The sequence below is a fragment of the Rhinopithecus roxellana genome, chromosome 16 (assembly GCF_007565055.1).
Source record: "Rhinopithecus roxellana isolate Shanxi Qingling chromosome 16, ASM756505v1, whole genome shotgun sequence".
Lineage (NCBI taxonomy): Eukaryota > Metazoa > Chordata > Mammalia > Primates > Cercopithecidae > Rhinopithecus > Rhinopithecus roxellana.
Genome location: NC_044564.1, coordinates 32,619,590 through 32,633,066, shown reverse-complemented (window position 1 = coordinate 32,633,066; position 13,477 = coordinate 32,619,590). Strand labels below are relative to the sequence as shown.

At 41.5% G+C, this 13,477-nt stretch overlaps 1 protein-coding gene across 2 annotated transcripts in view; it reads left to right on the top strand.

The window, feature by feature from the left end:
- Positions 1-13,477, top strand: part of KIF27 (kinesin family member 27) — a 100,461-nt gene that overhangs the window by 78,792 nt on the left and 8,192 nt on the right. For both annotated transcript variants that reach the window (XM_010384021.2, XM_010384020.2), the window contains 3 exons: positions 2,429-2,635; positions 5,647-5,845; positions 13,246-13,410. In XM_010384021.2, coding sequence (XP_010382323.2) covers positions 2,429-2,635; positions 5,647-5,845; positions 13,246-13,410 — 571 coding nt within the window. The remainder of the gene's footprint in view (positions 1-2,428; positions 2,636-5,646; positions 5,846-13,245; positions 13,411-13,477) is intronic.

The following is a 13,477-nucleotide window of genomic DNA, read 5'->3' as shown; positions in this document are numbered from 1 at the left end:
AACTACAAACATTGATATGCTGCAGCCTCACTGGAGCAGGCTGTCCTTGGGTTTCTATATTCATACTACCTTATATTATCTCACTACTTCCTTAACTTAGATCCAAAACCATAGAAACTGAATTTATATGAAATTGTTCTCAGCCACGTTTAAAGGCAAACTCTTCACATTTGTTTCTGATAAAATATAGTCACAGTATGAATTCAAAAGTCAAGTAAAGTCCTCACTGAACATTGTGGATAGGTTCTTGGAAATTGTGATTTTAAGAGACATCATGTACATCAGGTCCTCAAATTACATTGTTTTTCTTCAACATAGTTGCTTTTGTTATGAAGTTAATAGGGAAAAAAATTGTTGCGTTATATATTGTTTCTCTTAAAGTCACAGTTTCCAAGAACCTATTGATGATAAGGACTTGCTCTATTTTGGATAATTCACTTTTGTTTGTGGCTCCTCTTACTTGTTCACCTAAGTACATTTTAGTATTTAAGGGTTTTTTTTTCTTGAAAAGGTGAATATTATTTTATTCCTTATGACGCAATTATCAAACTGTCAAATTCCATATGGTTAGTGATTGCACAGAGAAATAGAATGGCTGATGAGCATTTTTCTTTAGGTAGATCAGAAATATTCACACTATTGGCCAGGCATGGTGGCTCATGCCTATAATCCCATCACGTTGGGAGGCTGAGGCAGGAAGATCACCTGAAGTCAGGAGTTCCAAGACCAGCCTGGCCAACGTGGTGAAACCCCTTCTCAACTGAAAATACAAAAATTAGCTAGTTGTGATGGCATGCACCTATAATCCCAGCTACTTGGGAGGCTGAGGCAGGAGAATTGCTTAAATCCTTAAACCCAAGAGGTGGAGGTTGCAGTGAGCTGAGATCCCACCACGACCCTGTCTCAGAAAGAAAAAAAAAAAGAAAGAAATATTCACATTATTTTCCTTTGGGGTGTTAGGGGGAGGAGTGGAGATAAATAACATGGGTCCTGTAACCAAGGACACATGAAAAATTTTTTTCTTCTCTTTCTTAAGTCAACAGATACTGAGTTCAAACTATATGATAGGTACTGTGCTGGGCAATAAGGGTATGCAGATGGACAAGACAGTCTGCCACAGGAACTTATTGAGGTGGCCTCCACAATAGGTATAGGTATATGGAAACATATATCCAAGTCTCACCTATCTGAGGTAATTCCTTGCCAGAGCTTTGTATCACCAACATAACATGCATTTGGATAGTTCAAAGCACTGGAAGAGCTGGGCATGGTGGTGTGTGCCTGTAGTCCCAGCTACTCAGGAGGGCAAGGGAGGAGGTTCGCTTGAGCCCAAGAGTTTGAGTTCAGCCTGGGCAACATAGTGAGACCCTGTGTCCAAAAAAAAAAAAGAAAAGAAAAAACTTGTAGGTTTTCCGACAGGGATTCATCAATCTTCTCTAGTATGTGAAAAAATACTACGCTGCCCTATTTTTTTTTTTTTTTTTTTTTTTTTTTTTTGAGACGGAGTCTCACTCTGTCGCCCAGGCTGGAGTGCAGTGGCTGGATCTCAGCTCACTGCAAGCTCCGCCCCCTGGGTTTACGCCAGTCTCCTGCCTCAGCCTCCCAAGTAGCTGGGACTACAGGTGCCCACCGCCACGCCCGGCTAGTTTTTTGTAGTTTTAGTAGAAACGGGGTTTCACTGTATTAGCCAGGATGGTCTCGATCTCCTGACCTCGTGATCCCCCCATCTCGGCCTCCCAAAGTGCTGGGATTACAGGCTTGAGCCACCGCGCCCGGCCACGCTGCCCTATTTTTAACGCCTACATTTTCCTTCTAATAACATTTCATAGGAATCTTATGAAATATGTCAGATACTTAAATCCTCACTACTTTTTAATGCCATATTGTGCTTTTTTTAAATTACTAGTTCTTAATAACTTATTCTAAATATTTAGAGTAAGTTATTCCCTCTAGGCAGTATATTGTTTTGATAGATCATTGAAGCGACAACAGTAAATCTCTGGATCTTACTAGTGGAAATATTGACACATAATACGCACTTTAGGGGTTATGGAGGAGATACATGACAATACTGCTAATCCTGTGGGCTTAGGCTCTGTTCAAGTATATTCCTTGGATTAGATGATCAGCATTTGTTGTCTGACCTTGTAACATTTCAGAACTCACCTAAACTTCTGTCTTTTCCATTTCATTCCATCAGGTTTATTGTGAGGGCTTAATGATTATGTTAGTATGTTGTGTGTGTGTGTGTATACACACATGTATACATACACTGCATTATGTGGTATAGCAAGCACTCAAAAAACATTTTCTTAAAATCTAGTAAAAGAGTGGTAATGTCCATTAGACTCAAATAGTTTGGTAGGATCTGAGTATATGACAAAGTCATACTATTTCATTTAAAACGAGTGATTTCTGTTATATCTAGGAAGAACATGTTCTTTTCCAACTTGAAGAAGGGATTGAAGCTTTGGAAGCTGCAATTGAATATAAGAATGAAAGTATCCAGCGTCGCCGGAACTCACTTAGAGCATCATTCCATAACCTCTCTCGTAGTGAAGCAAATATCTTGGAACAAATAGCTTGCCTGAGTCCTGTTGAGATTAGAGCTATTCTTTTCAGATATTTCAATAAGGTTTGTTTTTGAGGGTCAGAATATTTTTCTTATAAAGATGGGTCAAGATGCTTACATCTTACATTTATTTTGAATTTTTAAAGAAATTGAAAGACTCAAAGATTTGATGGTGTAACTACAAATTTAAGCATGATTTCTTTTTATAGAACTAAATGTTGTCATCTGAAAGCTTTGTGATTATCCAAATATGTAGTCCTAACTTTGTGAGGTTCTTCAAGTTGGAGGGCCTTTCAAAAGAAGTCCTTTTTGAAAGTTTTTAAAACCAAAGAATTTAAGTTATATTCCTTGCTCATTATTTCTTGGATGTTTTCTAGATTTGGATGTTGCTACTTGGCACTCATGAAAAATCAAGGGCCCTCCAAGTTTTGATTCCCTTTCCTTCATTGCTGTAGGGTAGAGGAATCTGTACTTTCTCGTAATGTATTAGTTGAAATGAAGATGAAATGGTGTATCAGTGGCAAAGATAATAATAGATTTTATTAACCTGAATGTGCCTAAATCAATTAAAATGTTGTATTTTTTACAGATTAAATCATTTTCTGATCCAGAGATGTTTCATAGCATTGAGAACTATATCCATCTTTTCTCTAATGTCTTTTCCACTTAAGATATATATTATGAAGTGTTAAACAATGAGATAACTCTTTTCTCTGAAAAATACATTCCATTTATGGGAATATCTGACAATTAATGAAAAATGAAACACTGATATATTAAAATTAAGTCCTAAGGCTGGGCGCAGTGGCTCATGCCTGTAATTCCAGTACCTTGGGAGGTTGAGTCAAGAGAATCATTTGAGCCCAGAATTTGAGAGCCTGTCTCTACAAAAAATACCAGAATTAGCCGGGTGTGGTAGCATACACCTGTAGTTCTAGATAGTTGGGAGGCTGAGGCAGGAGGATCACACGAGCCCAGGAATTTGAGTTTGTAGTGAGCTATGATCATTACTGCACTTCAGCCTGGGGCAACAGAGCAACAGCCTGTCTCAAAAAAATTAAAATTATAATTCTGTAAAATAAGGAAGAAAAATGAAAAATGTTATGCACAGCCTCCTCTTGGATAATCATCATCAGTAGTAAGCTACTGTTACTGTTATTGATGAGAGTGCATCCTATTGTTGCATGTTTGGAGGGTAGAAAGATGGTGGAGTCCTTTGATATAGATAACTCTTTATGTTGCTCTTTTTTTTTTCCCCTGAGACAGAGTCTCACTCTGTTGTCCAGGCTGGTGTGATCTCGGCTCACTGCAACCTCCGCCCTCTGGGTTCAAGCAGTTCTCCTGCCTCAGCCTCCTGAGTAGCTAGGATTACAGGCATGTGCTACCATGCCCGGCTAATGTTTGTATTTTTAGTACAGATTGGGTTTCACCATGTTGGCCAGGCTGGTCTCGAACTCCTGACCTCGTGATCCTCCTGCCTCGGCCTCCCAAAGTGCTGGGATTACAGGTGTGAGCCACTGCACCTGGCCCTTGTGCTACTCTTAAAGCAAGGCAACCTGGCTAAGGTCAGTGGATTTTCTGATCCTGGGAACCCTTGTATTAATGATTATTTTTCTGGAGAGGTCATTAGATAATTAACAAGTTCTGTGATGTAGACATTGTCTGAAGTATTTTTACTTCACATCAGGGAAGAATCCAATAGACAAAATGCATAACATGGCTGGGTGTGGTGGTTTTGGGACACTGAGGCAGGAGGATTCCAGTGCTTTGGGACACCAAGGCAGGAGGATCACTTGAGGCCAGGAATTCAAGACCAGCTTGGGCAACATAGTGAGACCCTGTCTCTATGAAAACGATTTTTAAAAAAATTAGCCAGGCATGATGGCATGTACTTGTGCTCCCAGCTATGTGGGAGGCTGAGATGAGAGGCCCACTTGATCTCAGGAGTTGGAAGCTGCAGTGAACCATGATTACACCACTGCACTCCAACCTGAGGTGACAGAGTGAGACTCCATCTTAACAACAACAACAACAAAACACCCAAACTGTCACTTATTTATAACATCCATTCTGGAGTTTAAACTTGGAAATGTCTAGATGTTTCAAGAATCTTTATCCTCTCACTATCTACTTAGACTAGAGAAATAAAGTTACAGAATTATTAAATGTAAACCACATAGATTACATTTAAGAAATTATGGAAGGGTGATTATTAGAGCAACAGTACATTAAAAATGAAAGGGTTGGCCGGGTGCGGTGGCTCACGCCTGTAATCCCAACACTTTGGGAGGCTGAGGCAGGTGGATTACGAGGTCAGGAGATCCAGACTATCCTGGCTAACACGGTGAAACCCCATCTCTACTAAAAATACAAAAAAATTAGCTGGGCGTGGTGGCGGGTGCCTGTAGTCCCAGCTACTTGGGAGGCTGAGACAGGAGAATGGCGTGAACCTGGGAGGCGGAGCTTACAGTGAGCCGAGATCGCGCCACTGCACTCCAGCCTGGGCAATAGAGCAAACTCCATATCAAAAAAAAAAAAAAGTAATAGAAAGTGTCATTGAAAGAATTCCAACAAATTCTTTTTTTTTTTTTTTTTTTTTTTTTTTTTTTGAGATGGAGTTTTGCTCTTGTCACCCAGTCTGGAGTGCAATGAGGCGATCTTGGCCCCACTGCAACCTCCGCCTCCTGGGTTTAAGCCATTCTCCTGCTTCAGCCTCCCAAGTAGCTGGGATTACAGGCGTGCACCACCACACCCAGCTAATTTTGTATTTCTTTTTAGTAGAGATGGGGTTTTACCATGTTGGTCAGGTTGGTCTCAAACTCCCACCTCAGCCTCCTAAAGTGCTGGGAGTACAGGCATGAGCCACCGTGCCTAGCCTGAATTCCAACAAATTCAAAAGGCTGTTAGGTTTTGTGAATATGTTGCAAAGCATTTGCCTAAGGACCCAATACCTGGCAGGAATCATTTACACTATGGAGATTAAGGAAGTTGATCTTTAAGTAGCCTAAGAAAAGTAGATTATTATATTAGCTTATCTAAGACACACTTCACAGGTCAAAATATGTATTTGCTAGGTGGTGAATTTGCGAGAAGCTGAACGGAAACAACAGTTATATAATGAAGAAATGAAAATGAAAGTTCTGGAACGGGATAATATGGTTCGTGAATTAGAATCTGCATTGGACCATCTAAAATTGCAGTGTGACCGGAGACTGACCCTCCAGCAAAAGGAACATGAACAAAAGATGCAGTTGCTGTTACATCATTTCAAAGGTAACTTCCCCTTTTTGACAGTTAGGTAAAGTCGATGTGTAGGTGGGGGTACTGAAGGAAGACAGGACAGAATTTGATCACTTAAAAGCTCAACATGTTTAAATAGTTGCTACTTGTCTAAGTTTTTGGGCTTTACATGCTTTGGTTGCCGCATTTTGGGACAGCTGACTTTGTTGTAGGGCTATTCGTGCTTGGAATGCCATCCCTTCTGCCTGCCTCCAGTATGCACATAAGAACTGCTACAATCCTGTCAGCTTGTTGTTGGTCTAGTCTTTATGTAGAAATGTGGGATTAATTCAGGCTTTTTGGTATACAGTTGAATTTTTTTTTATTTCCCAGGGATATAATACTATCATATTTAAGTTATTTTCCACTCACAAAATTAAAGTGATAGGTTCTGTCATATTCCTAGTTATATTTCTGGTTATAATTGTCAGTTAATTATAAAATTTTATGCATTAAAGTTATATCTTGGGTCAAAATTATACTGCCATTGATGGGCACGTACCATTATCAGTGAGCAGTAGTTCACCACCAATTCTGATAGAAAACTCTCAGAGTGATCTGGCCTCATTTTACCTAGGCATATGGCCAGTATACAAATAGCTACTATGGCAGCAAAATCATTGTTAGGTGATATTGTTACTCCTTCAATTCAGGCTGCTTAGTCTTGATTCTCATAAACCCATAGCTGAAAATAGATCAAAAGGGATCTAGAAGAAGCAACCTGAGTAAGCAGAAAACTGGAAAAATCTGTGAATTTGAGTGTTGAGGCAATTTGCCTCTAAGTTAATTCTGTCACTGGTTAATTAGCAACCAGTTGCCTAATGACAATTTCCTTGCAAGATCTCACACATCATTACATTCAAACATGCTCTCCTTACCTTAGTTTAGTTCTGAAACTGATATTTTAATATTTTTTAAAGTGACTGGGATTATACCACAAAAGTTCATGCTATGGCCAAATAAGAATATATAAAAACTTGGCCAAACACGGTGGTTCATCCCTGTAATCCCAGCACTTTGAGAGGCTGAGTGAAGAGGATCGTTTGAGCCCAGAAATTCGAGACCATCCTGGACAACATGGTGAAACCCCATCTCTACAAAAAAATACAAAAAACTAGCCAAGTGTGGTGGCACGTGCCTGTAGTCCCAGCTACTTGGGAGGCTGGGATGGGAGGATCACCTGAGTCCCAGAGGTTGAGCCTGCAGTGACTGTGGTCACACCACTGCACTCCAGCCTGGGTGACAGAGTAAGACCCTGTCTCAAAAAAAAAAAAAAAAGTTAAAAAGTCATTCATTTCTATAGCTGTACAAATTGTTCATAACAAAGTTGTGGCTGGGTGCAGTGGCTCATGCCTATAATCCCAGCATTTTGGAAGGTTGTGGTAGGAGGCTTACTTGAAAGCAGCCTGGGCACCATAGTAGGACCCCATCTGTATTAATTAAGGATCTCTAAAGGGACAGAACTAATATGATATATATATATATATACACACACACACACACGAGATATATAGGATACATAAAATATATAGGATATATATAGGACACATATAAATATAAAGGGGAGTTTATTGTATTGACTTACACAATCACAAGGTCCCACAATAGGCTGTCTGCAAGCTTGAGGACCTAGGAAGCCAGCCCGAGTCTCAAAACTAAAGAACTTGGAGTCTGATGTTCAAGGACAGGAAGCATTCAGCATGGGAGAAAGATATAGGCTGGGAGGCTAGGCCAGTCTCACCTTCTTATGTTTTTCTGCCTGCTTTATATTCATTGGCAGCTGATTAGATGGTGCACCAGATTAAGGTTGGATCTGCCTTTCCCAGCCCACTGACTCAAATGTTAACCTCCTTTGGCCACACCCTCACAGACACACCCAGGATCAATACTTTGCATCCTTCAGTCCAATCAAGTTGACACTCAGTATTAACCATCACAAGTCCATCCCTTGTCAACTTGAACTTGTGTATACACATCTCCTGAGATCATACATAATCTTCAAATAAAGACAATAATAAGGTTATAATTACACCTAACATAATACAGCTGTCCTTCGTACAACCGGAAATGCACCAATCCCCAACCCAAATGCTATTACATAAAGTTAACAATACTTAAATGCTGATGTGAAGTCAATAAATCTTATGTCACGTGATAAAGGAAAAGGAAATAAAATGAAGATATTTTCTTCGTACAAGTGTGTACATGCACAAACATGTTTTCAACAAAATGAGGAAATATGACAGTTACAGTCCTTATTTCTGCAGCTGGTCACGTGGTCATAGCTGGTATTGATGACTACCTTCTTCTGCTACCCATTCTGTATTCCCTTTGCCTTCAGCAAACACCTCAGCAGGTTGTGGGTTTTTTTCCTAGTGGAGTGACCCAACCCTTCATTCCTGAAGGGTCTGGACCATTTGTAGTCCTGACTGGATTGGGCTGTTGTAGTTTCCCATTGACCTTAATCACAGAGCATGGTAATATTAAGCAACGCCCTAATGGATCTCCTGTATTTCGTGCATACTCTTCCTTACTTCTGTTATGGAGTAGTAGACTGATTTCATCTTGATAGTCCAGGTCACCCAGCCAACACTGTAACTCCCTTCTTAGCCTGTTGACTTAAAGGTAGGTGGAGCCCAAAGTGTCCAGGTGGCGATCTTAACTTTTAATTGTGTGTCTCCTGGTGGCTGTGTTCCTTCCTCTGGAACAAAGACCTCTAGGCCAGCAGAACATAATGCTGCGGGAACAGAAAGCAAAAATGTTGCTAGTGGATCACTAGGGGTGATGGTGGGTGGTGCCACTTCCACTTCCACCCCTTGGTCCCTGGACCCGTGAATCCTGGCTATGGGAGAAACAGTATCATATATTGGATGCTGATGCAGAGCATATACGGCCTTCTGGAGAACTTTGTCCCAGCCCTGCAAAGTATTATCATCTAGTTGGCATTGTAATTGTGACTTCAAAAGGCCATTCCACCGTTCTGTCAATCTAGCTGCTTCAGGATGATAGGGACCTTCATCCTGTGAATGATCAGTGAATCCCACGAGCATGAGCCCACTGCCGCACTTCTTTAGCCATGAAGTGAGTGACTTGGTCAGAGGCAATGCTGTGTGGAATACCATGACAGTGGATAAGGCATTCTGTGAGTCCACGGATGGTAATCTTGGCAGAAGCACTGCATGCAGGATAGGCAAACCCACATCCGGAGTTAAGTGTCTGTTCCATGAGGACAAACCTCTGCCCTTTCCATGACAGAAGAGGTCCAATATAATCAACCTGCCACCAGGTAGCTGGCTGATCACTCTGAGGAATGGTGCCATATTGAGGGCTCACTGTTGGTCTCTGCTGCTGGCAAATTGGGCACTCAGCAGTGGCTGTAGCCAGGTCAGCCTTGGTGAGTGGAAGTCCATGTTGCTGAGCCCACATCCCTGCCACCATGGCCACTTTGTTCATGGGCTCATTGGGCAATGAAAGGGGAGGCTGGGGAAAGAGGCTGAGTGGTGTCCACAAAACGGGTTATCGTATCTGCTTGATTATTAAAATCCTCATCTGCAGAGGTCACCCGTTGGTGAACACTCACATGGGATACAAATATCTTCACAGTTTTTGACTACTCAGAGAGGTCCATCCATGTATCTCTTCCCAAAAATTGTCACCAGTTTTCCAATCATGCTTCTTCCAAGTCTCTGACCATCCAGCCAAACCACTGGCTACAGCCCATGAATCAGTATATAACCGCATATCTGGCCATTTCTTCTTCCATGCAAAGTGCACAACCAGGTGCACTGCTCGAATTTCTGCCCACTGGGAAGATCTCCCTTCACTGGTGTCCTTCAGGTATGTACTAGAAAGGGGCTGTAGTGCCGTAGCTGTCCACTTTCAGGTGGTGCCTGCATATTGTGCAGAACTATCTGTGAACCAGGCCCTAGTCTTCTCTTCCTCTGTCAACTGGTCATAGGAAACTCCCCATGAGGCCATTGGTGCAGGCTGGGGAGAGAAGGCAGGGTGGTGAGTGGAGACCATGGGCATTTGTGCCACTTCCTCATGTAACTTATGCCTTCAGGACCTGCTTGAGCCTGATCACATATATAGCATTTCTATTTGATGATGGAATGCTGCTGTGTACAACCCACTTTATAGCTAGATAGGTCAGAAAGCACCCCGTTCATGATGAGCAGTTCAGGTCACATGGTGACTTGATGACCCATAGTCAAACATTCAGTTTCCACCAAAGCCCAGTAACAGGCCAAGAGCTGTCTCTCAAAAGAAGAGTAGTTACCTGCAGAAGATGGCAGGGCCTTGCTCCAAAATCCTAGAAGCCTCTGCTGTGATTCACCTATGGGGACCTGCCAGAGGCTCCAAACAGCATCCCTGTGTGCCACTGACACCCGAAGCACCATTGGATCTGCTGGGTCATATGGCCCAAGTGGTAGGGAGCTTGCACAGCAGCCTGGACCTATTGCAGAGCCTTTCCTCTTCTGGACACCATTCAAAACTGGCAGTCTTTCAGGTCACTCAATAAATGGGTTGGAGTAACACACCCAAATGAGGAATGTGCTGCCTTCAAAATCCAAATAGGTCCACTAGGTGTTGTGCCTCTTTTTTTGGTTGTAGAAAGGGCCAAATGCAGAAACTTATCCTTCACCTTAGAAGGAATATCTCGACAGGCCCCACACCATTGGACCCCTAGAAATTTTACTGAGGTAGAAGAGTTCATCATTTTCTTTCATCATTTTGTCCACTGAACTTAGGAGCAACGAACCAGCTTCATTATGTTCCTTGGTTCTCCACATATGGTCAAATTTATTACATATAGAGTCACTAAACTCCTTGCCTCTCATGAGCAGTGAATCAGGAGTGTCAAATGCATTTATTTTGCATAATTCCCTAAACAGTTCATGCCAAGGACTATCAGTGTTCTCCATACTATTAGGAGTAGAGTCCTTAGCATTTTTGGGTCTAATCAGATTAAGCAGCCAACTCCAGAAACCCCAAAACCAACAAAAGAACTCCATCCTTAATATTCTGTTCCTCTAGAACCACTCCTGGTACCAAAACCTGTATTAGTCAGGGTTCTCTAGAGGGACAAGGGGCAGAACTAATAGAAGACATATATCTATATAGATAGATATAGATAACTATATAAATATATACAGATATCTATATAAATATATCTATATATAAATATATCTGTCTACATATATATATAAAGGGGAGTTTATTATTAACTTACACAATCACAAGGTCCCATGGTAGGCTGTCTGGAAGCTTGAGGAGCAAGGAGAGCCAGTCTGAGTCTCGAAACTGAAGAGCCTGGAGTCTGATGTTCAAGGACAGGAAGCATCCAGCATGGAGAAAGATGTAGGCTGGGAGGCTAGGTCAGTCTCGCCGTTTTATGTTTTTCTGCCTGCTTTATATTCGCTGGCAGCTTATTAGAAGGTTCCCACCAGATTAAGGGTGGGTGTGCCTTCCCCAGCCCACTGACTCAAATGTTAACCTCCTTTGGCAACACCCTCACAGACACAGTCAATACTTGGCATCAATACCTGACATCTTTCAGTCCAATCAAGTTGACACTCAGTAGTAACCATCACACCATCTCTACCAAAAATTTAAAAAATTAAACCAGGTATGGTGGCGTGTGCCTGTGGTCCCAGCTACCCCGGAGGCTGAGGTGGGAAGATTATTTGAACCCAGGAGGTTGAAGCTGTAGTGAGCCATGATTGCACTACTACCCTAACCTGGGCAACAGGGTGAGACACTGTCTCAAAAATAATAGTAATAGAAAATAAAATTAAAAAGTTATAACTGACAGTGTTAACAATTCACGAATTTTCTAATTTAAACTGAATATCAGACATAAAATTAAGTTGATTTTTTATGACATACTTTATGGGGATTCTGATTTATGATCTCATTCATTTTAAGTATTTTTTAAAACAAGATGATGGACTAATTTAAAATATTCAAATATACTTAAACAAAATTCTATAAAACAGCCAATTGTAACCAAAGAAAATCACAAACCAGTAGGATCATTTTATAAATATGCCAGCAGGAGACAGTAGGTCTGAAATTGCGTTTTTTCTGAAGGTTAGTAAACTGGATTTCACTGGTTCAAGAGCATAACCCAATGGAGACAATGTTAGATACTCATAAATATTAATGAAAATAATAAAGTTTCTAAACTTTATTACCTGTAAACTTAAAGTTTAGAAACTTGATATTGTGGCATAAACTAGAACTTTATGCTGGACTATATTCTCTCTTCTTTTTCTGTGGTGTTCTCCTTTGTGATTTAATCTTTATGACCTTTTTTTTTTTTTTTTTTTTTTTTTGAGACGGAGTCTTGCTCTGTCGCCCAGGCTGGAGTAAAGTGGCCGGATCTCAGCTCACTGCAAGCTCCGCCTCCCGGGTTCACGCCATTCTCCTGCCTCAGCCTCCCGAGTAGCTGGGATACAGGCGCCCGCCACCTCGCCCGGCTAGTTTTTTTTTTTTGTATTTTTTAGTAGAGACGGGGTTTCACCGTGTTAGCCAGGATGGTCTCGATCTCCTGACCTCGTGATCCGCCCGTCTCGGCCTCCCAAAGTGCTGGGATTACAGGCTTGAGCCACCGCGCCCGGCCTATGACCTCTTTTAACAGGACTTTGTTTTTGTGGGGGTTTTCGTTGTATATTTCTTGGGCCTATAAATCCTAGTCATATGACTTTTTATATAACCACGGTTCCTGATATAAACTTGACAGAAGATACTAAAGCAGCCAATGAACAGAGTTCCAAACATGAACTTTTTATAAAAAACACCTTACTTCTGGTGTTCTAAGGATAGGTCTAGTTGGTAGCTACTGCAAAAAAATTCTTATGAAAGTGTGAGGGTTGGTAGGGGGTAGGATTGAGGGGACTAAGGGCTCAGTCCTACTTTGGAAAATTTTGCAGGCAGAAAAATCCAAATTGTGGCTGAAAACAAACCCATTCAGGTAACAGATATGTGTAACATGCTTATATAGTCCAGGGGCTGTGTTAAAACATAATTTTGCAGCCGGGCACGGTGGCTCATGTCTGTAATCCCAGCACTTTGGGAAGCCGAGGTGGGCGGATCACGAGGTCAGATCGAGACCATCCTGGCTAACACGGTGAAACCCCTGTCTCTACTAAAAATACAAAAAAATTAGCCCGGGCGTGGTGCCATGCACCTGTAGTCCCAGCTACTCGGGAGGCTGAGGTAGGAGAATGGTGTGAACCCGGGAGGCAGAACTGGCAGTGAGCCGAGCAGCTCGCGCCACAGCACTCCTGCTTGTGCGACAGTGTGAAACTCTGTCTCAAACAAACCAACAAAAACATAATTTTGCATCATTTATTTAAAACTTATTTTAAATGCAAATTTTTGTTGTATAGAACAAGATGGAGAAGGCATTATGGAAACTTTCAAAACATATGAAGATAAAATCCAGCAGTTGGAAAAAGATCTTTATTTCTATAAGAAAACCAGCCGGGATCTTAAGAAGAAACTTAAGGAACTGGTAGGGGAAGCAATTCGGCGGCAACTAGCACCATCAGAGTGTAAGACTTCTAGTGTTGTCACTCTAACACTGTTTCTCTAGCATTTGGTGAAGTCATGCCAGCTTTG